The 27,232-nt window shown below is 39.5% G+C and overlaps 2 protein-coding genes across 2 annotated transcripts in view; one reads left to right on the top strand and one right to left on the bottom strand.

Moving 5' to 3' along the window:
- Nucleotides 1–13,443: 13,443 nt before the first annotated feature.
- On the bottom strand, nucleotides 13,444–16,750 carry atox1 (antioxidant 1 copper chaperone). The gene is made up of 4 exons (XM_030062748.1): nucleotides 16,615–16,750; nucleotides 15,397–15,475; nucleotides 14,723–14,882; nucleotides 13,444–14,235 (listed from the first exon to the last, which is right to left on the bottom strand). The coding sequence occupies exons 1-3, from the start codon at nucleotides 16,618–16,620 to the stop codon at nucleotides 14,758–14,760; spliced, it is 210 nt and encodes a 69-aa protein (XP_029918608.1). The 5' UTR covers nucleotides 16,621–16,750; the 3' UTR covers nucleotides 13,444–14,235; nucleotides 14,723–14,757.
- Nucleotides 16,751–19,684: 2,934 nt separating this feature from the next.
- The window catches only part of slc36a1 (solute carrier family 36 member 1), a 50,861-nt gene continuing 43,313 nt past the window's right edge, over nucleotides 19,685–27,232 (top strand). Inside the window, exons 1-2 of the mRNA XM_030062038.1 lie at nucleotides 19,685–19,855; nucleotides 26,245–26,312. Of these exons, the coding sequence (XP_029917898.1) occupies nucleotides 26,279–26,312 (34 nt within the window). The 5' untranslated portion in view covers nucleotides 19,685–19,855; nucleotides 26,245–26,278. The remainder of the gene's footprint in view (nucleotides 19,856–26,244; nucleotides 26,313–27,232) is intronic.

Raw genomic sequence — 27,232 nt, 5'->3', positions numbered from 1 at the left:
GCTCACTGCCTGACCGCTGCCATCTCATGCAAAGCCTCAGCCAACGTTTTGTAAGGATTTGTAAAGGACACACAGTCGCCCGGCGATGGATGTCCAACATCACCCACAGTGGGAGGAAATCTAATTATCAGGAGGTGAGAGGTGTAAAAAGAGACTAATAAATACTGTGGTAAGGCTCACACACTGTACAGGTGCAGACAAAAGCTGTTGTTGCTGCCGGGTAAGTTGTTTGAAGATATAGTCCACAGTTGTATAACAGAATTTACTGTGGATTGTTACATATATAGTAAGTGGACTGCGGTCTGACAAAAATGCAGGATAGCCATACATGAACAATAGATTTCATCTCAAAGAAAGACACAGTGGCCTCTAAAATTCTTCTGAGTTAAGAGTTAAAAATAGATTGAAATACACGAGCCTCCCGTTTTTGAGCTTTGAATTAGTCTTGAAAACACTTGAACAGCGTCAAAGTGTAAAACAGAAAAATAGTTGCATGTTATATGTTTCACAGGACATGACAACATCAAAGCATAAGTCCGGATTTCTTCAGTATGGTGGTGACGTTTTAAAACAGACTCAAGATACTCAAAAATTCATCTTAAAACATTTCAACACCGTTCAGAAATTCATGGGGCCTATTTCTTTTTTCTTTTTTTTTTTTGTTCTTGGTTTTAACAAATCCAGGGAGAAATCCATCAGAGAAGAGGCACATAGCCCAGTTTCTGCAGTGATATGAGCCTCAGGAGAGCAGAATGCAATGCAGCAACATGACATGTTGTGTTTTGAGTAAGGGGATCATAGACACATCCAGGTGTTCCTGAGCTAGTTGGCTAGCTATAGCCTATTAATATGACTGCTGATTGAAAGCAACAATTTCAGGCCCTTTCTGTGGGGCTTAATAAAAAGCATTCTGGGACAAAGTAGATAGTGAAGGCTGCATGAAAGAGAGTACAGCAAAAAAAATAATCACAAAATCACAAAATGAAAATCCCGGAATGCAGTGACCATTTAAAAAGATGTGCATTTTAAATCCACATGATACACTGTGTAAATAAGCCAACTTAATTGATGGAGCTAGGCTAATGACTCCTATAGAGTTCAAGTGTTTATGCTAAGCTAACACAAAATTCCAAACCACTGGACGTGCAGAGGTGAAAATTATATTCCACATCTTGTTTCAGTCTTTGCAAGTCATAAAAAGGGTATTTCCATAAGCATTATTTTAATACATAGAAAGACATGTACTCTGTGCATTGCCTTGTATGGTCTTGGTCTTCAGAAAAACGTGATTTGTCTGGTTTCAGTATTGGCCTTCTTTGGATTCAGTCATGAAACCAGCTTTAGCTTGTCGATGGTGGTCTTGACCAAGGCTCTGTGTGTCGCAGGTAGGAGAGATTTTCATCAAGTACTCGCATAATTTAGGTGCTCAGATTGAGACAGAAGTTAAAACGCTGGACTAATGCCACAGGGAACCCAAACGCTCCTCTGCAGACGTCGGCAGCAGCAGCACACAGTTTGGTGACGTGTAACACTGAGCTGGACTGAGCCTTGGACAGACTGTACTGACAACACACTCACCAAAAAAAAAAAACTCTTTACTGCCTCTGGCTCCCATCCTGGGACTACACACACACACACATACACACACACACACACACACACACACACACACACACACACACACACACACACACACACCATGAATGGACACATCAGAGGCTGGAACTCCATGCAGTGCGGTAAAAAGTTTAAGTGCTCTCAGCTTTCAGCTTATAAAACATAAAAGCATAAAAGCGTGGATGGGAGACTGATCTGTATTTCTGCTACATCTCATTACACTGAGAACAAATTTGACTCCTCGCCAGACAAAAATTAGTTTGAGAAGAGTTGGAGACGTAGCAGAAACGTGTCTAGTTTATGTTTGCAGGGGCTTCCATCAATCTAAAAGATTCAAAAAAAGAGGGGGGGATAGAATTTAAAAAGAAAAAAAAAACAGATAGTCTTAATATTGCAATCCCACAGTTGTGTATTTCAGAATTCATAGGTTTCAATGGCTAAATATCAAGAAATATAATAAAGGAGAAGGTTTGTTTTTGTGTAATCAGGAACAAAATGTATGGATTTTGAGTACTAGGAGTCCACAAAGCCATTGGGCTGGTGCAGCATCCGTGTTGTGTCAGTGGTGTGATCATGAACCCAGGTGGCCACTGAGGAGACGGGGTTACACATCGGACAAGCACGCGGATGGTGTAATGATGAATAAATGTATGAATGAAACAGTGGGTGAATGAGCAAATGCATGCATGAATAAACAAATGAAGGTCTGCAGTGACCTGGGATTGAACTGTCCTGGGTGGAGATGAAGATTTATTTCACTCTGTTTATCTGTATCGGTTTTTTTTTTTCCTCAGCTCCATTCATACACTTCACAGGTGACAGTCGATAGTTGTGCATTATAAACCATCTAAACAAACTAAAAGAAAATTTAACACTGAATGTGAAAGTTATTGTGAGTTTTAAAGTTCTGGAAACTGAATCCAGAGGCGGACCTTAAAGGGTTCTTTGAGGAACGTCTTTAGAAAGTGTTTAGGAACCTTCATGATACTTCAGTAAACCTCTAATACATGGTGGTTCCTCAAGGCACTCTTTTGGGATGTTTTGTTTTTTCAAGTGAGGACCTCTAGGATGCTTATTAGCTTTGTTTAGACCATCACCTCCTCATTTCCAGGTTTGTTACTGCTTCATGGCCGAACTTTGTTCAAACCAATCGAATTTTTATTTTAAATTTTATATTCTCCAAGGTTTCCAAAGATACCAAATATGCCCTGCTGAATTGCAGGAAAATGTGTAGAAAATGTAGCAGAAGACATCTAGATATTTTTCTATTTGATGTAATGGTGGAGCCACATATTAATGGCATCTTGGTTTTGAATGTACGCCTGATGTAGCCTCAGTCAAATCTTGCAACAAGCGGATACAGAAAATGTAAGAGGGGAAATCAGATTTCAAGGGGTTAAAGGTGCTCCTGGTTTACAGAATGCGTGGAATGCATTTTTAGTATATCTGGAGATATAAAAACTCCTGCCTTTACTTGTGTTGCGTGCAGGTTGCTGCATGCTCCCCTGTACATACATACTTCTCTGAAACTTTAAATAGCTATCTGCTCTTTTAATCTCCGTCAAGTAAAGCACAGAAGTTTAACGGGAGGTTCCTGCCGGTGTGAAGCAAACAGCCAAAACGTCAGAAGGCTGCTAAGTATCATTATGTTTGAGTGCGGCATTTTGGAAAAAGAAACAAAATTAAACTCCGAAAGGAAGACAAACCACATTTTACACAATAGGCTCAAAGTGGTGCTCATCAGCCATGACAGTGTAACACATGTGCCAGGGCTGAGGGCGAAGCCTGACATCAGAGGATCCACTTAGGCCTTATTAACGCAATTAATCATTCCCTGTGGGTGTCTTTGGCCCATATTGGTGCAGTGTGACCTTAGATGCTGCCAGAGCCTCGGCCACAATAACCTTTACTCTCCTCCCAGTCTCCCAACAGTGCAAGAAATACATCACATATATTACTAGTGACATACCCTATTTATATAGAGCACTTGTTTTACAGCCAAGTGCTTCATGGAGAGCCATAAAAACAAGAGGAATATATTATAAGCATTAGATTGTTTTCTTTAAATGCATTAAATGAAATAAAAAAAAACAAAAACGCAATACCAAGTAGGTGTGCAAAAGTGAATGTAAACGATGCCGCATTATGATCTTTATCTAAAGTTAAAATGTCCTGTGTGTGTGTGTGTGTGTGTGTGTGTGTGTGTGTGTGTGTGTGTGTGCGTGTGTGTGTGTTGTGTGGTTGATGCTTTTTTGGTGCCATGCACAAGTGGTGTGTGAGTGTGCATGCTTTTTTGATGTCTTTATCTCCCTCTGTTTTGTCTCTCATTCTTCCTGTGTGCGCTTATGTGTGTGTGTGTGTGTGTGTGTGTGTGTGTGTGTGTGTGAGTGTGTGTGTGCGTGTGCATGCACCCACCAGTGTATGTGCACATGTATGGTTGTGCATGTGTGTGTGTATATAAAGTATAGCAGGCTTGTGTGTGTATCTGTGTATAGATAGTCAGTGTGCACGTGTGTAAGTGCATGTACTTTCTTTTTAAGTTTGTGTATGTGTGTGTGTGTGTGTGTGTGTGTGCATATATGTGCATGTGTGTACGTGTGTGTTGATGTGTATATACATGTATATGTGTGAGCATGTATCTGTGTACCCACCTGTTTCATGTCTCTTTTTCAAACTCCACTCAGTTTCTGTTTGCATCTGTGTGTGTGCATTTATGTGCGTGTGTGTGTGTGTGTGTGTGTGTGTGTGTGTAAATGTGATGTACATTTTTTTGTAGATGAGCACTGTAGACAATATCCTGATGATTATATCGGAGGCGAGGGCACAAGTCTCGGCAGATCCACATGGACTCTGCAGAATTTCTGGACTCGTCTCCCTGCTCTCAGCAATCTGAACCATCAGATCCAGATTAGATGAACTCTTTCAACTCTTGAATGCCAAGGAAAATCTGACAACTGGCTGAAACAACAAACAGCAAGTTCCACGTGTCTTTGTGTTGTTTGTTTGGTGAGGCTGACCCAAAGCCTCTGACAGCAGCAGCGAACAGCAGGAGCAAAAAACACTGTTGTTGTTATTGTTGCTGTCACACACCTGCTGCATGTTCTCGGCTGTTGCTGATGTCATTATGATTTTTACTCCCATCAAAGCCATTCATCTGATGCTTTCACCAAGAACTGAGTCAGAATTATGCTTTTTTCCCCCCCCATTTCTTTTCAATGGTGTTGGTCGCGGCAGGCTTGTGTCTCCTCCAAACTGTACGTCTGGTGTTTTGGATGTGCTTCTGTTATGTTGAACATGACTCAACTTTGGCGGCACCATGCATTACTGCAGCGTCAGACACAGAGACAAGCAGCAGCCTCTTCCAGTTTCCCATAGTTATGTTATGTAACCATGAACTACATCCAGTGTTTCAGAATGAACACATCTCTCTTCTTCAACTTCGAGCAGAGGAATCACTAACTTTCTCTTTTCTGCTTGCTTTATTTATCTTCTCTGTAACGAGAAAGCATCTTGAGAAATGGTATCTTTTTTACAAGAGAGACCTGGCATAGGTACACACAATGCAAAAAAAAAACAATTTGGCAATGTCATTCCCTTTGTTTCCTCAGGTCTAATTATATACCACCACATGGATCAGATAGTAATGTTTTTATTCTCCCGAGCAGTGTACAGTGTATGTTCATCCTTACCTGCTGTGTTTTCCTGCACATGTGCACAAGCAAAAAGCCATTCAGAAATCCATGTAAGGGTTTATGTGGCCCAATAATCAGGGTTCTCCATCAGAAATCTAGCTGTGTCAACCAGGTTTCTCCTAATTCCTTAGCCCAAGCATGGAAATCGGCTTTCTCAAGTACACGGCAGTTTAGAAATCAGCAAAAATGGATTGTTGTAGGGGGACAAAAGGACCCAGGAACAATTTGGCCAATCAACATAAAAGCACCTAAACCAAAGATGGATATTCAGTTGGTTTCTGTTTTTTCTCCTCTTTTCTTTTGGTGGTGGATGTTTTTCTGATCCCCTGTGAGTTTCTTCATTTTGCCAACACAGCCAGACATTTCCCCTCCTCTATTTTTTCAATTTTTATCATTTCTATGCGCAAATAAACTAAACCTAAACCTCTATTTGATTTATTTCCCCACAAGATTTGACAGAGCAACAGGACGTAAGTTAATTTCCTGTATTTATTTACATTGCATTTTATATTGTGTGCACTTTGGTCTGAATTATGGACAAACGCTGAAATGAATTTCCACCCCAAGCAGGGTAATAAAGTTCGACTGAACCGAGAGGAAATATGAGGCAGAGACTCCCAGAAAGATGCGAAGCCGCGCGGCCAGCTCGGTGTTTGCTCTCGTCAGTCAATCTGTACATTTCCCCGGAGGGCTGCGAGCCTCCTGCTGATGGCTGTGTTTGTTTTGGCACATTGGACAGGATCTGACAGACTTAAGCCCCCCATTCCCTGCTCACCCACTCCAATAACACATTACCTGCTCCTGGTCAGCTCAGGACAGAGTATGTGCATGTTTGTGTGGGAGGGAGGGTGAGAAAGAGAGAAATCAGAGCATAGAGAAAGAGAGAGAGAGAGAGAGATGGAAAGAGAATATAGTCAGTGACGGAAAGATGAGTCTGACAGGAAAAAAACAAAGAAGCCCTGTTTTCTGTATCCAAGGGTGCATTGTGATGTCGGAATTAGAAAAAGTTGAATTTCAATACCTGTCCTCACTAAAGTTGTTGCCAATAAAGAAAGTATGAAATGAAAAGGAGTTTCAAGGCTCAATTCAGGGCACAAATTTAAAAGGCCTTCATTTCATGGTTACTTTAAAACACCATATTGAGAACAACTCCAGTGCATTTGCATGAAAATGGTTGCAAGTGGGTTTTTTGTGCAGTTTGGTGTGCTTCTGCCTGATGAAAGCCGCAGCATGGCCAACACACACACACACACACACACATTATTTTATTCCATTTTTATATTTTTTTATACTAGCCATGAAATGAAGGCTTTTTAAATGTTTGGATAAAGAGCTCCATCAACAAATGCTTTCATAGACCAAAACCCAATAAATGCATCTATATCTTTTTTTTTTTTAAATCACGAAATTGATTAAAACTAAAGGAAATGCAGTTTCAGGTCAATAAAAATGTCAGTGCCAATCTGTCCTGAAGTGTCTTCAGTCAACAAAATGCCTGTTCTTAAAATATTAAGTTGCCTGTCTGATGCGACTGTATGACCGTTATTTGCTGCTTTACTACCAAGCGCATTTTCTCTGTTTTTGTCTAATAGCAGCTGACACCAAAACAATATTAGTTTACCCAAGAACTGGTTCACGAATTGCTATTATTCATTTCTTTTTCTTTTTATTATTTTTATAATAATATTATTGGACTGGACCTATTATTTTTACTTTTATTTTTAGTTTTAGTTTCCCACATTCAGGAAGACTTTTTTTTTAATTTCAAACCAGCTGATAGAAACTTTTGCACATAATTTTCATGGGCATGGAGAAGAAGGAAAGAAAGAAAGAAAGAAAGAAAGAAAGATACATGGAAATAAATAAGGGTAGAAGAAGGGGAAAAGTCAGAGAGAGAAGGAAGAAAGACAAAGAGAGACAGAAACTGAGACCGAGCAATCTTATCTATAGAAGAGTCACATAATTTGAAGAAGACAAGGAGGAATAACTTTAACCTTTTAGACTGTCTGCACTGGGCAGCTCCCAGGTGTCAATGTGCGTAAATAAATGAGCGTGAAGCTGGAAAAAAGCATGCAGTATGTTCTCAGCTTTTCCTGGATATACCAATAAATCCAAACACTACACACATCAGACACTAGCTCAGGTACATTGTGTCCCACTGTGTCTTCATTAAAAAGAAAAATGTCACCTGTCGTCTGTTTGTACAACACACTCTCAGTGGAGCCTTCAATATTCATGACAACAGCCTGTTCTTCACTGAGGATTAAACATGGCAACCCTCGGCTTGACACCGGCTTCGATGATGAAAGCAAACAGGCGGTGTTTGAGTTTGTCTGCTTCAGTATATTACACAAATTGTATGAACTGTGATACGCCACACAGGCAGTATTTGTCAGCGGAAATGTATGGACACATTAGACGGAGTCACATGTGTTGGTAGTCAAGGAGAGGACAATCACAAGAACTCTTTTTAACTTTATCTACACAGGGTAGTTTGTGCTTTTCCAGCTCCACCATGCCTCGCATTTTCACATTTACACACTGCCCAGTAAGACCAGTTTAATACTGGCAGCCAGCTGTGGATTAAGTGCCTTGCTCAAAGGTTTGTGGCAGTACAGGAGCTGAAAGAGCGGAGGATTTACAGTTTTTCCCAGGAGGTCCAGCAGGATTTTAAACCAGCGATCCTATCCAAAAAAACAGCAGCAGACTTCCTACATTTAATTTACAAGCATTACAAGAGGATGTAATTCAAATGAGGAAAGCTCGGAAGCAAAACCACTGAAGATCGTGTGTGTGTGTGAGGGCGCGTGTGTGTGGGAGGGTAACATGAGGAATCCAGTGACTGTGCTGACAACCCTGTTATCTGTGGAGTTTGTGCTGTACACAGTGTGTCTCTGTTCCCCTCAGTGGCTCGTCCAGGCCGAAGGGGCCGGCGAGGGACTCTTCGCCCTCTGTAGCACCTACCAAGGCTTCTCCAGTTGCACCACGTTTCCAGCCTGGGTGGGTAAGCATTATCCATCATGAGACTTCTTTTTGGGCGAAGATCATGAGCGATGGTGCTTCTGCTCCGTTCAGAGTAAAGGAAAGATAAAATAGCCGCTGTAGCCGCTGTGCAAGGCTTCCCTTCAAGCTTTTATTCAACACCCATCTTCAGGCTAGTGTAGATGTCCTCGCTCGTGTATTTGTCCTGCGTTTGTCCTCCACTGGCACTGCTGTACATCAGCCCATCAGTACATTTTAAAGAGGCAGTTGGTACAATTTTTGTTCCTACATAACACAAAAAAAAACAATATTATTATTTCAGTATTTACTATGTTCATGTATTACCTTTTTAGTCATTGCCTCTGCTCTAATTATCTATTTTATTGGTCTGCTGTGGAAACAAAGAGAAAATGAGAAATGAAAAAAATCCTACAACTTTTCCTTCCCGAATCATAGCGAACCTTCAGCGGTGACCTCATGCTGAACCATTTTTTTTTTTTTTAACTTTCCCACCCCTCAACCCTTCCCATCAAATGATGCTGCCTTTCTCTTCCTAATAAATATCCCATTGATTTACAGTTTTGAATTAGCTGTATTCCCTGCATTATGCCTTGCCTCAATATCCTGTTTCAACAGGAAATACATCAGATTATGGAAGATGCCCTTTCGTGAGGACTTTAAAATGAAAATTGATTAGTTAGTACACCACTTCTTGTTATTTCAAACTGAAAAAAGAGAGCAAAGCTTTATTATCTTTTTAAAGAAATTGGGGATGTAGCAAGACTGCAGCCACATCTCTATTTGTGTGTGTGTGTTTGTGTGTGTATGGTGTTTAAAGTGTTGGATTCAAACCAAATCCTGTGAACTGCTGAGCACACTGAGCCACAAAAAAACATCCTTTAAAAGTGTCCTGTCACAAGAATAGATGAAGCGCTTCAGGGGAGGATGGAACAGAGTGTTATGGTTCAGCCAAGGATGGGACGACCTTTTAGGAGTTTAAATGGCATCACTGACTAGACTGAGCGACTGCCTGAGAGCAGCGGAGTCACTCTGTGCTGCTTCTATAGAAGATACTGTAAAAATCTAAACTGGTACCAGTGACATACTAGATCTAATGTGCAAACCCACAACCTCAAGTTAATTTCTTAATTCACGCTGCTCTTCATCTCTAACATCTTCTACACAGATGCTCACCCATGTTGGAAAATGAGCACTGTTTGAAAAAATCTGACTCTTTTTAAGGGTAGGGGTTTGTAGACATTAGAGAACTTGGGTTTTGACAGGTAGATTGCTGCTTTAAATGCCCAGACTGGCACGGGCATTGAAAGTGAATGAGAGCTGCCTCCTCCTCAGTAACCACCACTAAGGGGCCACTGAGCAAGGCACTCAACTCCCAGTTGCTCAAATGAAGCTGCTTGGTGGCCCGCAGTGGAAGACTGTGATTGCAGTGTTTTCCCTACCACTAAATAGGCTGGGAGGCCTGCCCGGCCAAACTCAGGCACTGTCCGGCTTGAAGAAGGAAAATAAAAGCTTTCTTATCTTCAGCCATAATTTCTGGGTTTTCCCCTATCGTATTATACGCATTTGGCCCGCATGCCTAACCTTTACCCTGGGAAAAAAAAAGAGGGCAGATCGTTAGACGCTGAGTCTAACAAGAGGCCATGATGTAGAGAACTGGCACTAGCAGCTGTTTGGCTATTTTTCTGCAAACACTAACAAACACTAGTTGAGTTTTGACACTTTACAGGATACAGACAAGACAAAAAAGGCATTCCGATATTGTTATATAGTTACTTGTGATTGCAAAATGCCATTAATGCAGTTATGTTGGAAGATAATATCAAGACAAAGTTAACATTACCCCAGAAACCAGGTATGTACGGAAATTAAACAACAACCAAGGATCAGATGACGAGTGAAAAATGTACTCGCATACCACAAAGGGATGTGGTTCCAGGCATGCAGGGGTAAGAGTGGCTGTGGAGACCATCGCTGGGCATGAAATCTAATTTTTCCTTGTTTTATTTGCAGGTACCTACAGTTTGTCCTGGATGTTGCTGGCTGGCTCCAGTCTGCTGTCGCTGATCGCGCTGCTCAGCATCAGGCATGCTCTGACCAGGGGGAGGAAGGCCGTCGCTGCAGTGCCCCTGCTCCTCAACATCACCTCAGGTATCACAGAAACCTTCTTTTAAGCAGGAAGAGTTGACTGAGCCCCATGCTCCTTTCCAGCAACACCCTGTTTTGCATTTATACATCTCCACATGCATCAGAAAGCTGCCCAGTACAGCCAGTCTTCTACTGTTGGCCACTGTACAAATTAACAATTCTCATCCTTTCTTCTGTGTATCATTAGTTTGATATCAGTTTGCTTCTAATTTTTTTATCATAAGCATACAAATTACAAAGAAGTGTAAAAAATCCTGCATTACTACTTCATACACACTACCTTACCCTTTGTACGGCCTATTTGTACATTTGCAAAACTGTATTTCTGTTTGCCACAATGTAATGTAATCACTTTGACTGATTGTTTTTATGCTATTGTGATTCATTTTTTGGTGAATCATATTTGTAACAAGGGCGGCTCTCTCCTCCTCTCTAGTTGCTCTCTGTGCTGCTGCACTGATTGTCTTCTTGGTGTCTATCGGAGAGCAGATGCCTCAGCTGCTGAAGTACCTCGGCTGGACCTTCTACATTTGCTGTGCAAACCTCTGCTACGCTGTGGCGGTGTCTGTGGTTCTGGGCCTCGTGCATGGCAGCAGCACACAGGTGGAACCAGCAGTGTCAGGAACGAGGCTGGGTGTGTCTGTGATAGCAGCCTGAGTGCTGCTACACAAAGACTCTGGATCACTGAAACGCCTGAAGGCTGTGGTGTTAAAAGTGATTCAAAAGTTGACCCACTGTATCTGTGGCCTGAGACCTGTGCCACAACAATTTGAGTTTGAGCTTCATTTTTTTTTGTCATATTTTGAAATTGTACATGGTGTTCTCAACTCAGATCTGATTAACATGTATTCCACAATATGAATCCTAATACAGTGAAACAAACATTAGACTATTTCAAATTCATTTCTTCAAATTCTGATTTAAATTTCTGAGACATTACATCCAGGGATTTCATAAATCCACTGGATTTTCAAAAGGTTAACTGGAGCTCCCTCTTTTGTCCCTGCTGCTCGCCACACCCTTACATAACAAATTCCACGGCCTCACCTTGACATCTGCAGTCGCTGCATTGTGTGTCACACCCACAGGGCACACCCACAGTAAATGGTGCACAACCCAAACTGACCCAAGCATCTTTGAAAAGCCACTTTCAGGCAGCTTTAAACTTGGGCTGATTTGGGGGGGGGGGGGTCTATTTCAACACACTTCTGTCAAAGGCTATCATAAACTGTTTCATAACATACTGTAGGAGACCTGAACATCAAAATGGTCTGGTGCAGTGGCTTACAATTCATGACCCACAAGATTCAAGAAATATCCGAGTCATATGTTACACATTAAGATCTGGCCCTAAAATACAGTGCCACATCAAATTTAACCAGACTCAGGCCATTTTGGGCTGTGTGGCACTCAAGAAAGACACTGAGGCCTCAGATCTGGAATTCAGCCTGATTTTGTTCTGCAGTCCTCGGCTATCTCTGCACGGCATCATTTTGTTATTTATCCTTGGAGCTATGAGCTGATGACGTGTCTGAGACAACGCAGCCTGTTAGTGTTAAGCATCAAACTAAAATAGCAAGTCTACACTTTCCCCACCCCATACAAATCTAAACATGCATTTTTTTTCTTAATGGAAATAACACAGGCATTTATTTCTCTGAGTAACGCCACAACGTGATTTTCTGAGGCATGTCAGTTTAAAGGAACCTAAGGATTTGGGACCCTTATAGTGAATAACTTAAAAGGATTAAAAACACAAACCATAGGTAATAAAAACCTGATGGTAAATATTTCACCCCTAATAACTACAGAGCACACCAGCCGTGTTCAAATTCATGTAAATCCTTTGCTAGTTTATAAATTTCCTTGAGTGTTGCGGGGGTGGGGGTGGGGGTGGGGGGACGGCACAGGTTATATAAGGAGATAAACACTGTGTTTTGAAATGATCCAGAATCCATACATGGGAAGGACTTCATGCCTCTCTGGAATGTGTTTACAGCTTTATCACACAGCGCCACCCAGTGGCAGAAGCATCAAGTCGTTACACAAACTGAATACATTCACACTTCGAGCACTCCACGGCAGGAAAGAGGTTTGCTTTCTTGTACAAAAACACGTACAAACAACTTCTTTTGTAAGGTCAGTGCTGCCCACTAGCCACATTAACAACTTCAGATAAATTACAGCCAGGAGTTTTAACTAAACATTACATCGAGAAATTGACTTATTCTGCTGCAGATAAGGACATGGGTCTCAGCACTGGGCTGGTTTCTATTCAGTGTTAGCAGTGTTTGATCTATGGTGTGAAAGGAGTGGAAAAAAAGGAAGGAAGAGTAGGTTAAAAGGATATGAAGTAGAGAACTGCACAGAGGTCAGGTATTTTCTGTCTTGTTTTGAGGGGGAGGAAAAAGTGTTAAAGTAAGGAGAAGAGAGACTCATGCCACATTATTTTGCCATAACACGGTCAGCAGAGTAGGATTCATGCTCTGTCAGGACCTGAAGGCTGAAGTAAAGATGCCAGCAAAATAATACATGAAAGGTGATTACTGGGATACCATTCCAGAACATGACATTTACTTCCAAATCAGGCACGAAATAATGACATGAAATAAGGAGAATGTGTAAAATACAGATTTTCACATTAGAGGCAAAACCATCACCACTAAGTTACCACCTTACTTAACTTACACTGTCTAATTCAACATCATCTGTCAAATCACTGCTTTAAAGACACATTTAGATATTTGATTTATTTGCCCATTTGAAAACCTCAATCAGAAATGCTTTGCTTCCCAAGGTGAACTGGGTGACATATCTCTTTGTTTGTAGTTATTTATTTTTTGCCTTTGTGTGGCGGCCTATGTAAACTGCATTCTGGGTCATTGGAAGTGCTACAGTGAATAAATATATCAATTATCATTATTTGAGGAGCAGGTCATCCTTCTTGCATAAAGCAAAAACAAAAAAGCAGTAAACTGTGAAAAACTGAGGCAGCAATGATTACATAGTTTATTTCCCATGTGCATATAAAACACACTAAGACAGACACAACTGAAAAACCTTGGAGAGTGTGGTCTCGTCTCCCAAAGACTAACAAAAACACAACGAACTACCTTTAAGGATAACAACAAGGGCTCTGTTTTTTTTACCGTTTGGGATCCAAATGAGTGAAAAACAGGGTCAAGGTTGAAAAATACCACAATTATCCTTTAAGGGCTTCAAGCTATTAAGACAAAACTAGGTTTTCTGTTAGTAAACTTTAATCAATGTGATTTAGGTGATCTGTAGCGCTAGCGATACTGAGATTTCGTAGTGTAAAGTGTAATATATTTCAGAGGTGGGAGCTTAAAGCAGATTCCAGTGGTCCCTGAAGGGAAGAAAGAGAGAGACTGAGGGAAGCTCCCCGCTACCTATGGTGCACAACTGCAGGTGTTTTCACATCTGTATGTTCACTTCGGAGGATGATGATGATTCACATGATAAGGTTTAAGTGCAAGAACAGGGTTCCCACATGTTAGCTGTAACACTTTTTTTTTTTTTTAAGTGACCAAATAGCTCAAAATTGCATGAAAGTGGCCTCTCAAATTACACGTCAACACGTTTGTGCATTGTACAGCATGTTTACGTGTAAAAAAGGATTAACACATTAACAATGCTTGAACAACGTGCAAACACATTGACAATACCGTGTTGATTCGTTTGGCTCCATTGCTCGTCATAACAGCTAAATAAGGGCTTCAAACTCCATAAATCTTCATTGCACGCCAGCAAATATTGCCTGCAACACACAAACACACATTTTGGCATAAATAGAAGAATAACAGTAACTACTACCATTACACTGTAAACCCCAGCTAATGGTGTACTATATCATGCATGTGCCACCTAGTCTGTACCAGAGCAGAGTCATGTCGGTTTCATGTAATTCAAAGAAAAGTACTGCCTTTGTTGAATTATGGGCCTTTTTATCATTCTTGCTGATCATGAATGCATAACCAAAGTCAGCTGATTGGTATGATGTGATGTGGCACAATTCAATGCACCATAATCTCAAGTTGCTGTGGAATGATAATTCTTTTCATACACAACACCTAAAATAAGTTTTGTTTTTTTTTTAATTCTGTTATTTTTCATATTTTTTTCTTTTGCATGCATTTACTACTTAAAAACCAAAGGAAAAAAAAAAAAAAAAAAAAAAATATATATATATATATATATATATATATATATATATATGTATGTATGTATACATTAGCACAATTCACCTGTGCTACATCAGCAGAACCTTCTTCAGACTTCTTCACTTAGTGCCGTTGTACTTGACCTCCTTCCCACATTTCTTCAGCGTCTCCATGAGAAAATCCACGTCTTTATCCGACTCGATCCACACTAGCCTCTTGGGCAGGTCAATCTCAAACTTCACAGCTGAGAATAGAGAAAAAAACAAAGTTAATTTTATTTCCAGGTGGTGGCAGATGCAAAGACACTGAACCCCAAACTACTGACTGGAGGTTGCTCACTGCTGGCTACTGAACTGCTCCACTAGAGTAACTGGTGGATTATTGAAGATATTTAAAGCAATGACAATGGAGACAGGAAATGTTTCAGTGATTGAAATCATAAATTATAAACATGATGATCAAAGCTAACCTACGGTATAAACACAATCAAAGAGCAAGTAGCTGAGGGCAGAATTTTCCTTTAAGGGAAGAGACTCAACCACATAAAAAAAGAAAAGTACACTGAATCAGGTGACTTGGCTGGTTCACAAAATACACCAAGTCAAGAATTCACAAGCTGTTAGTGACATAAACTATATCTTGCACTTTAAGCACTTTGTGTAACAGAAGGCTTTCCATCATATAGTGTTATGAGATGTCCCCTCCATAAAGAGCATCTACATCTCTGGTCTTGACATTTCTTGGAGACAGGTTCTCACTTTCACCCAGCTTGCTGAGGACTTTGGTGACGGCTCCTGAGCAGCCCTCACAGGTCATGGCCACCTCAAATTCGTGCCTCTGTTGGACAAATTACAGCTTCACGTTAGTGACATTTTTTTTTATTATTATTAATTGGAGTCAATTTGACCCCAGTAATTTAAACCACCAGCAAATTATTATAATAAAAAATGTTACCCAAGTCTATGTGTCAAGTATTTCTGTTTCTTGTTGACTACCTAAAAATCCCTTTGATTAAAAGACAATCCCCCATTCCCACGCTCTATTATACATCAAGGTTCTTGTAAGAATCATGTTTTCCCCTCCCAAATGTCATGTGAACTATCTGTAGTTTTCACACTGCTGCAGGTGAGGTTAAGTTATGTAAAGGAAGCAGAAGGAAGTTTTTGACAATTATAAGCACCGTGTTATAATTCCTCAGTGTCATCCCAAACAACTAAAACAAATGTGTGTAAAATGTTGATATCTCTTATGTCTTATGCAGCTGTAATTGCCTTGGGTCAGATTAGCACCAAAAAAAAAAAAAAAAAAAAAATTATGGGTACCAAAAGTGTTCAGGACATTTAAAACATATCATCACATTAATCTGAAGTTTCCCCACTGGCCCCCGTTTAAGTAGGAAAAGTCAATAAATTTGAAGGAAAAAAAATGTTAATGATGCATTTAGAGGCATTAAACACTGGATGGGGCCAAACTGACTCCAAAGATTCTAAGAGGGTTAATCTATTGTGCAAGTGAGACATTTACACAATATTTACGACTAACGTTGTCTTATTTATCGCTACATGTAGGTTAATTCGCGAACAAGTGATTATTATCCTGTGAAAGGTCAGAGACAGGGTTTTCAACTCATATAGCTCAGTTCACTAACAGCAGCTAGCGTTAGCATTGCTATAGCTTGTAATGAACTAAGTAATAGCTAAGAAACTATTTGCTGAGTGTTGCTCCATTTGTCAGCCAAGTAAGAGGCCGCGTTACCGAATAACAGCAAAACTTATACACCTATTCTGCTGCTGAATCGCCTTTAATGCTCTCTTATGTTGCTAAATCAAATGCTAGTCGAAAACAAGTTTGACTGCATTCTGATTACGATGACTTGGGCATTACAATACAGAAAGCTAACGCTAGCTTAACGACACAATCTGCCAAAATTATACAAACTTCTTGTAGCAAATAAAATATCAAGCGTAATAACTCACTGTCATGTTTAAAGTGATGTAACACAGCGGTGGACTTTTGCTCTGACTCGCTTTTGCTTGCAAGTGAACAGGTACTGCACAAATGCTGCGACAGTCACTGCACAATGGTCACTGCCAGGTTTGGACTGTTAGCGAGAACTGAGCCATGAAAGAAAATATACTTCCGGTAGTCAAAATTCAAAATAAAATCCGCATCAACGAGAGCTACAGTGCGTGTGATGTTATGTAGGCGAAGCTACATCAGACGAAGCTACTGAAAATAGGCTACGCTCAATAAGTTAGTTGAAATGAAATACATAAAACACATAGGGGTGTCTTCGTAATAAACACAAACTATTTACCAAAGCGAAAAATAATTAAACGCTTTCATACTTTTGTTCTGAAAGCAGGCTCGCTTAACTTCCGTTTTTAGCTTTATCGTATTCTGCTAACTTGACACAGAGACCAGTGAAGAGACGAAAGGTTGCGCTCGATTCTTGTTACTTAAATAACTTAGTTGGGAGGGTCCCTTCATTCTACGACCAAATTGACGACGTTCTATCATTTTTACTGGTATTTATCTGGAAAACTCACAAATAAAACAAGATGTGGGATGAAATACACACTACACAGTGCGAGACTTGAATCCCCAATATTGTGTTTTTAGAAAACCTCGTTTTCACCCGGTCTCTCCGTGATCACAAAACACGCAGTTCCAATTAGCTTTGACCAGCGTGACATTTCTCTCCAAAATAAAAGCTAATAATAACCATAATACAAAACATACATCACAAACATTACAAAAAATAGGTTGTATGCATATAGCCACCAATAAATATGCTCTTCTTATAGTAGCATTTGTGGGAAATTATTTTCACTACAGTATGTATTTATTCAGACAGCACTCATGATATGTAACCTGATGATTTATTCATTTTATTAAATATACATTATCATTTTTTAGTAGCAAGTGCAAACCTAAGACACCATTATATAATTCAAATGTTGATTTAGAGGTTTTAATGGCGCAAAAAATCATAGTGACTGCACAAATTAAATTGGCAGAAGGGCTCCACAATAGGTGGAGTTAATGAAAGGTATGCAGGAGTAATATAGATTTTGAATCAGTTTCTCCATGGACCACCTTGCTTTATTATACTCTGGCTAAGGTGATATAACAAACCACTTTGCTGCATTAGATTTTGAGTTCATTTTGAATTATTTCATAGAGTTATTGAATAAATAAACATGTAGAAGAGGACGATCACTCCTCTGGTCCAAGTGGTGGGTTTTCAACCACAGGGTACAGATCATTTCTATTGTTTTCGGTGTTTTCAGATAGATTTACTGTTTTCCATATCTTGCAGAGGGAGTCAACAGTTTTTCTTTCTTTCTCTCTCTCTCTCTCTCTTTTTTTTTTTTTTTTTTAACCTCAACACAGGACATTGTCAAACAGTGAGTCACAGTCACAGCCTATGTTTTGCACTTCTGACACAAGATAGCGTTATCAGCTCAGGGACGGCTGGTACAAATGGGCTGACTGCATACAAGAAACAACCTTTTCCTCAGCAATTACAATGAGAGCATGTCTGGCTTGCAAAGATATGCATGTTTAGAGAAATTTTATTTTATGGAGAGTTGATGTCAGAGCCATATTCACTGAGGTTAAGGCAGTCATATCCAACTCTGAAGATTCATATTTCCTTATGTTAGAGCAAATCTCTAGTCATGCCTTTTATATGGTTTTATTATCTTGTAAAGTGATTTGGTCTACTGATCTTTTTAAATTTGCTCTATAAAGACTGACTTGATGCTTGCTCCAGCTAATTTCAGATAGTATCATGTGAGTAACCAGCATTGCACATCATTTATTCCTTGATACATAACATATGATGTGCTGATTGCAGCTACACACTTGGTGATGGTGATGTCAGAGCAGTGGATTCATTCAAATTGCTAATTAACTACATATTGCAAATTATTGTATATAATTGTGGGACCCAATATCTTGTCTTCTTTGCACTAGTATTCCAATATAACATATAGACTGTAACAGAACAACTGCACCACAGTTGGCTTTACAATTGTGCTAATAGCCATAGGACTTGACTTAACTTGACTTGACTTAATGAAAGACATGTTTCAACAATTATCTGCTGTGCATTGTGTTGTTATTATTATTATTATTATTATTATTGTTGTTGTTGTTGTTGTTTTATTCCACTTTAATTGTCCACTTGTGCTTCACTTGTCTCCATTTTATCGTATCTCTTATTTCTTTTTTTCATCATTCCTTATCCATCTTCACTGTATTCTTGTATTTTCATTGTATTGTTAAGCACCTTGTATTGCAATTTTGCACGAAATGTGCTATTCAAATAAAGAAAAATTATTTATAAAAATCTACGCTAAATATTTATTTATTTATTTTATACATAGTGTTACCTGAAATGATATCCATCTATGTTGTGGAGGCCCTGCATGCACTGAACTGCAAAACGAACCAAGTCACATCATTTAAGTACGAGCAGAGCTGTAGAATGTGCTGGAAAATGGCGTTATTTTTTTTATCCTTTAATCCATGACAACTTTGAAGGAAAACAGCAGCAGATCAGTTTAATAGGACTAATTATCAAGGAAGTGTGTGTTACTACTGTGCATAGCAGACTGCAACGTTGATAACTCGGTTTAAGCAGCAAAAATAATTTAAAAAAGGAAACATCTCTCCAAAAACCAAAGGTAAGAGAGGAGACTAAATAAAGTCTTGTAAATTTTGCCTCTGCTTTCTTTGCCATGGAGCATCAGTATTATTAATGCTTATATTTATACATAATGCACATAGCTAGTTTTTTTTTTTTTTTTTTTTTTCGATTTTCGGATTAAATGAGAAAGCTTTGATATGACAGACTATTTCCATTATATGGTCCGTAACATTTGAATTATAATGCTAATGGATTTGTTGTTGTATAAAACAAAACCTACCGTTTATTCCGAATGCGATTTAAAGTTAACCGTCAACGTTTCTATGGCAACAGAGCGGCGAATCAGCTGACAGACTCCCCTCCAGGCCACGTGACCACAGAGCCCGTGCCCTCTGTCGCTGCCGGAGAGACGAGTCCGCTTCGCAATCAATCAGTGTGCTATCGTCGCTGTGGACTCCGAGAGACATGTCAGCGATATGAAAATTATAACCCTGCGGCGAGGTTAGCCTCTGATAAAGCCAGTCCTCAGCCCAGAGACAGAGAGCGAGGTTTGTCCAGAGGTAGGTTGTCGCTGCTGTCCGCGCTGTGTCGTTTTTTTTTCTGGGTGTTTACGCGACACAAATACAGCGTTAGCACCAGCTAAGCTAGCTTACTTCTGTGACACGTAACTTGCGCTAGCCAAGCAGTGACACTTAGCCTTGAAACATGTAGTTTCCTCGGCCGTCTGGAGTGAAATAAACTCGCAGATTGACGTTTTGTTGCTGAGCAAGTTCCAGGGTTTCTCTTTTAAACGATTGCTAACGTTAGCCGGCGCTTCCCCACATTCATCTTAAAGCTATCCCCTCTGCCTCATCCTTGTGTCTTACTCGGAAGCAAATTTAATGTGGAAACATTTTCTTACCAAGGCCTATTTAAGTACTTTGCAACAACGCCAATTAATCATTGACGTCTTTGATGGGATGGTTCGCCGTACAGATCCCATCAGAGGTGTTTGTTTGCCCGGTGTTTGTGGTATCACAGCAGGCTGTGAGGAGACAGAGGAGCACACACCTTGTGGCCAAAGATTAGTTCAAAAAGATGTGATTAACTGGCTTATCTGTCTGCTCTGCTGTGGCTGCTCAGTGATGAAAGGGCAATTATTAACCCGGATGTCAGAGCCTTGAGCTGACATCGTGCTTTTTATATACAACATTACAGCTAGCCTGGTGATTATAAAGTGTATAGCTGGGTTTCAGCCGGGACAAACACAATAGGCCAGTGATCACAGTTACTATGGTACAGGGCGATGGGTATAAGACATAATCTGTTTGCAGAGGAAATATTTGCCCATCTCATTTAACTTTTGGGACATTTTAGTCATTTCCAGGGTAGTGTTATTGGCATAATATATATTGTGAAATAATATATTTGCACTCCATTTTGGTCAGTAACCATTCAGTTTGTGCCACTGAGGTTCTTTACCACTTCTGCAAACTGGTGACAGGCTCTACAGACGAGGATATGCGCTCTTTTATCCTCTCTGCCTTTAACCGGTACATTTCCCTTCCCTCTAGTGTTGATTTTTATTTTTATTAATTTATTTTTTTGTCTTTGTCTTATCTTTAGTTGCTTCAGTGGTTTCTGTTGGATAGCATGTTCTCCTTCGGCATGTTGGCTGCATGGTCTCAACACTGTCTGCTGTTTCTGGCTGCTCACTCGTTTTCTGATATTGAGCAAAAAAAAAACAAACATTTTTCTAACCCAGAATATATAGCATATTTCACAGTTCTCTGAAAAAAAAAGTTAATTGGGTGAGGTATTGTCATGATGTAGGTAGGTAGTTGTTGAGTGGAAAGGCCACTGAATCAGTATTTAGATCAGATAACATTAAAACACACCTTTAGAACAGAAATTAATATCCACATACGTTAACTCAGTGATTTTCAATTTGTGTGTCCCAGCAGAAAGACAAGTGGGTCTTAGGAAGGCTGCGGCAATGCATTCTTTTCTCGGCTATAAAGGGCAGCATTGTTTATTTAAATCATACAGTGTAGACACAGTTTTCTATATCTGTTAAGCTCCCTAAAATACCACTAACCATGTTGCCCTGATGATGACTGGAGAATAGTAAGCAGCCTTCGCAGCTATTTGACGACGTGGACAAACTTGTAAAACCGAGAATATCTAATGCACTGTTTAGCAGCAGTAACGATCACTCTCCAAAAACAACAAAAAAAGGCACCATATAGAAAGTATGATATGTTGATTATGGCTTTGTAGCCTGTCAAAACCAGATGGTGTGTTCTTTGCATAGTAAAGTTGGCATTTGGTAACATCAGATTCACTAGAAATTTGAATAACATGTAATGTCCAAGAAATGATAATACATTTTTATTGGTCTGCTCATACTGAACGTAAAACATTTTTTTTTTACGACTAAATATAGAGCAAATATAGAATTCCCCCTTAATGATTGATATTAGTGATTTGAAAGCTGAAAACTGAAGTACTCTTTTGACATCTTTATCACAAAATAATTGGTGGGTCCCAAGACAAATCGTACCTCTATTAAAAAAATAAAATAAAACAAAAACTATAGGAGCCAACAAATGAAAATCAATTGAGATGCACCATCTACTTTTTTAAGTTTGGAGCTGGTAACTTGAGTTTGGGTAACTGCTGATGCTGATATCGGAACTTTTTCTAGAATTTCGTTACTATATCTAATTTTATTTATCATTATTGTTATTTTTGTTGGTGTTATATATAAGGTTACATGAAGCTATAGAAAACTACACAGCACTTCTTAGCCAACTGTTACTAGCTCAAATCGCTTGCAGACTAAAGAGCTTCATACATGGATGACGAAAATTGCCTGGCTTTAACTCAGTTTCAGTGAGAGGCAAGTGATGCAGGTGGAGCAGGAAGCGGGCCTGTCCTTGAAAAAGTCCCATCTGTAGTTGTTCATGCACATACCTGCCCGCCGCCCACCTAGAGCACAGTTGTCTTGTCCTGAACATTTGCTGGTGTGACGCGGAAATCACTCACCCAGTTTACCAGTCAGCGGACACAAGGTGCTGACTGCTGCTCCTGCCCCCGAAACGAAACGAAACTGATGATCTCCCATTCCTGTTCAACAGGTCTTGTGTCTGGAAACCACAACCAGCTATAGTGTTTACTTTGCTAGAAGGCAAATTTGTGTATTTATAACACATTTTAGGCCTTTTTTAGGCCATGCAGTGTTTGTGTTGCTTTTCTGCTAAAGTTCTGCAGTCATTGTTATGGTTACAACTTACAATGCACCGACCTGCAGGCCAGCCTGATGAAATTTATCCCTCCACATGGGACGCAATGAGTACAGCAGAGCGGCAATGTGGAGCCGCATTTGAATTAGATTTTCACATCTAACTCACACAAAAGAATATGACTACTGGATATTTTTGCCGAAGTGTTCAATTACTAATGATGAGCTATAACATTTTGGCTATGGGATTACTATTGCATTATTACATTTATATAATTCATAAAAACCTCAGACTATTTCATCTGAATTGGTACGTGGATTGGTAACGCCAGTCCAGTATCCAGTGAGTGAAATATGTCCGTATTAGCACCTGTTAATGATACTCAATCTGATCGGTCCCAACTCTTTTGGTAAGGGCGGCTGCTCCTGTGGGTGGGATCTGTGTCATCTATTCAGTGTATGAGTAAAAACCTGTTATGCAGTGTTGCAGTGAACGGTTTGGCTCTGCAATCAGAGTGACTTAATGTGTGTCACTTGATATGGATAACAGCCTGGCTGTGTTAACAAAGGTCTGGGTTAATATTTATCCAAGATCTTTTGTTGATGAAATAAACCCTTTGGTGTTTTGCTGCTTCCAAGCTGCTACCTTTGTCGTTCCTCATCTCCTTATTGATAGACATCAGCTGAGAGGCATCTTCCTGATTGAGTATGTAAGTGAGGTATTACAGTGGTAATCAAGCACAACCAAACAGAAACGGAACGACGTAATCCAAGCCGGCAGAGCGTCCCGTCGCCATGTTTACCGTATTAAATTGTATGTGGGTTCATGAGCAACGTCTTAGCTTTCAGGAACAGTTGGAATTTTTTCAATAGAGCAAACTTTACAGAAGTTACGGTATTTACAATATGACATGTGCATTTGTGTCGGCGACGACACGTTCGGCCTTAAAATTAACCGACAAGATTATTCAGTTAAAGTTCAAACGGTCAACAACCGGTCAAACGGCCACCGGTTAGCATCCCTACTGTGGATCTGAAATATGAAAATAATAGCCCATAGATCTACTCCCAGCTTGTGTAGCCTTGTCCAGTCATGTGAAGTGTTCATTGAACTAGTGAAATAAATTACTAATAATGATTTAATAAGAAATAACTTCACTATTGTCGAATTTTCATCAAAGACTAAGGGAAACTTTAAGTTGATCTGACCACACCACCAGTGTATTTGCCCCTATTTATTGCATTATGAACAAGTTGAAGCAAAGATGTTAAGACAGGGTGGAGAGATGCTTCTTTTTTTCTGGGAGGGAAAAGTGTTTTTCATGGCCAGCTTTATGTCGTTCTTATGCTGTGCAGAATCCCTGGATACGTATCAAGTTGCTCTTCAGTCAGTCTTTTAATATCATGTACAAAATGAAAAAAAAAAAAAAATCCTGAATCTTAACCTTTCATATTTGCGTTTTTGAGCACTTTGTAAGTGCTGAAGAACACATTATGTTAAGAAAATATCTCTGTCCACATTTTCCTTTATTCATATCACTGTTGCAATGACTAAGAAAAAATGGAAACAAGATTTTAATATTGCTTAGTTCTGTTGTTAAGTGCGTACATCATGTTGTTTGTGTTTTCCGGGTGGCTCACTTAGTCATCATGTGGTATGAAAACTGCAAGTTGCCAAACTTAGAAGAGTGTGGCGACGAAATTACTACTAAGGTTCACATTTCAAGTTCATGTTTATTTAGAACCCAGTATCACCGTTTGCAGTCTCAAAGGGCTTTACATGCTGTGACCACAATCAGAAAGTAACATTTTATTGCTCACAATCACTCGTTTTCTCATGACAGCATTGCTGCACTGTCTATCTCTCGCCTGCTCGCCTGTGCTCTCTGCTTGATCGCGCAATTTATCTCTCTCTATCTGTTGTCTTTTTTTTATGAGTCGGGAAGCTGACAGCAAAACCTCACTTTATTTTTAATGCTATCAAACAAAGAGAAATGTCCTCGCCTCGTCCTCAACTGTTCCTAAATCTATGCTAGAGTACTTCCTTTTTATGAATGAACATGGTATAGAAGTTGTAGCAGCCATGCTGTGTGTGTTTGAACAATTAAAAATGTTGCGCTGCATGTCCCTCGACAATTCAGTAGTTCCTACCCCCAAATAAGGACTTATTCTGCGGTAAATAATTGTCCTCAGAACAACATTTTTACCCTGTTCCCTGCTGTCGAAACTCAGATGGTTCCTCAAAAAGGCTTTTAGTCCCTGGGGAACGTTCCTGCTGTCAAAACCTGGCTTTTGTTATTTCAGCCTTTTGAGGAGCCCTGTTGTTTTTCAGTACGATATACTTACTTGTTTTACTGTGTAACACCAAAGTAATAATTGCCTGTAGTACTAGTGCAGGATAAATGCATGATAAGGAGCTTCTACAATGGCTTGCAAAGCTTTTATTATTATTTTTCCCACAGGCTTTAACGTTTGCTTATGATTATGTATGATTGGGTAATTGTGTCCCACTCCCTTGATAAAAACAGTACAGTGTCACAGATGTATTTCAACATATGCAAAATTACACAATAGCACTATGACAAGCAGGAAAAGATGGCATGCACACATCACACCGCAAAGGCACAAACACCGGGAAATACTGTAAATAATGTTTTGGCACCTGATAAATCATAATCACAGCTTTCTCCCATGCTCTGTTTGACTTACTATCATTGCATTCAGCAGGTACATGACAAAGCCTTGGCAGGCATTCTGCAAAAAAATGTTTTTTGTCACTTGGCTAATTGTCGAGTCTTGTGTGGCAAGAAGCAGCAGCAAAGCACAGTGGACCTCGAAGAGGCTCTCACACACATCTTCTAATGAACAACTAGTAACTTCAATCACTGAAGCATTTCTCACAATTAGAGTATGTCTTTAACAGTTAGCTGCCACTTAATAGGCTTAGTATGATCATAGATGTGTTGAGTAAGCCCTAATAAAGGTTCACACCTAGATGAAATCATGTACAGATTGCTTGTTCTTGTTCTCAGCCTGGAAATGGAGATAGTTATTTGTCATAGACACAACACAATTACACCTAAGGCTTGTCACTAGGCAGTGCTTCAGGGACCTTTAATCTCACATAAGGTGACAGACCATATCTCTGCAAAACCACTGTTTGTACCCAGTAACGATACCTTGAATCCTGATATATATATATATATATATATATATATATATATATATATATATATATATATATATATATATTTTTTTTTTTTTTTTTTTTTTTTTTTTTAATGCATTGTTAATGTTCTGTGACTTGAGAGCAGTGTAAAAGCTCACGAGACAGTGTAAAGGTTGGGTGCAGAGTCAGCGTCGACTGTCAGTTAACTTGGATGTTAGCAATATAAGAAAATAAATCTGATAGCATCATCTGACTACCAACTGTTGGTATCTTGAATCTAATTTGGCGTGTTTCGAAAGGTTGCCTATAAACAGGGTCAGAGTTAAAATATATTGAAATTTGAGCGCAGCCCAAAGTGGAAATCCAAGCTGTGTGCACTGATGGAGGCAGCACTGCTGCAGGGTTGGGTGATGCTGCTCTCTCCTATAGGAAAGCAATGGCTCTGGCAGTGCAGAGCAGTTTTACTGCTGATCATGTGTCAGCAGCTTTAGGTTTATAATTTGCTTGTGCCAATTTTTGTAATTTCTAATCTCTAAACTAATATTTTTCTTTTACAGTGGAGGGTTGTCCTGATCTCGCAGCAGACCAACCATGGCAAGGACCACTCTAGATATCAACAGTGACGGTACTGAAATCAAGCACACCATCTTTGTTGATGCGACATAGGAATCAGTCATTGAAATGGAAACAGAATTTCCATGATTCAGGCGGATCAGATTTCATAACCCCAACCAGATCCAAATCATCACACATTTTCTTTGTTGAATGATTTGTCTGGGAAAAGGCATAGAGGAGACAAAGTAGGATTGTGTTTTTTTTTTTTTTTTTTTTTTTTTTTTTTTTTTTAATTTTACAAAGTACAAGGTAGCTGCATTAGCCCACAGAGCTTCCAGGAAATTTCACTTTACATATTGCTTTTAATGTTTGTGATCAAAAGAAAAATGAAAGTAATTTGGTGCTGAAGTACACTACCTCACTTTGTTTCTGACTGTCTCAAGCTGAAAGCATTAAGACTCAGTGCTTCAGAGTGTAATTTCAAACCATCTAGTTTCTGTTACACAACTGCAGTTGATGTAAAAAAAAAAATAATAATAAAATAAAAAATAAAATAAAATTGTTGTTTGCTGAATGCACAGTGGGATCCTTTGTATATCATATGGTGTTGAAGTATGGTTGAGTCCAGTGAAGTTTCTCTCATCATTGACTTTAGGATCAGATCTACGTTGTCAGCAACACTGGTATAGTCTAGCAGCTTTAGGTCAAAGACTGCAGTACAGACTGTTATGTAATTACTGCATGACAGAGTGCAATGGACGCAAAACGTAACTTGTTTACACATGGTTTGCTGGTCTTTTTGGCAGTAGAAGCACAGTGAGGTAAGAAAACTGCCATAGTCTCCATTTATAAAGAACGTAAAACACATTCAGGGCATCTGCATAGTTGATATTGCTGTTTTCTACACTGCCAAAGAAAAATAAATATTTGACTTCCCTGGGGAAGGCTTTCCTGCCTTGTACATTTATTTGCCTCCAGCAGCCTGTCGCG

The sequence above is a fragment of the Myripristis murdjan genome, chromosome 10 (assembly GCF_902150065.1).
Source record: "Myripristis murdjan chromosome 10, fMyrMur1.1, whole genome shotgun sequence".
In the NCBI taxonomy this organism is placed as follows: domain Eukaryota; kingdom Metazoa; phylum Chordata; class Actinopteri; order Holocentriformes; family Holocentridae; genus Myripristis; species Myripristis murdjan.
Note: the sequence above shows the minus strand (reverse complement) of the source record. Positions and strands in the feature narration are given on the sequence as shown.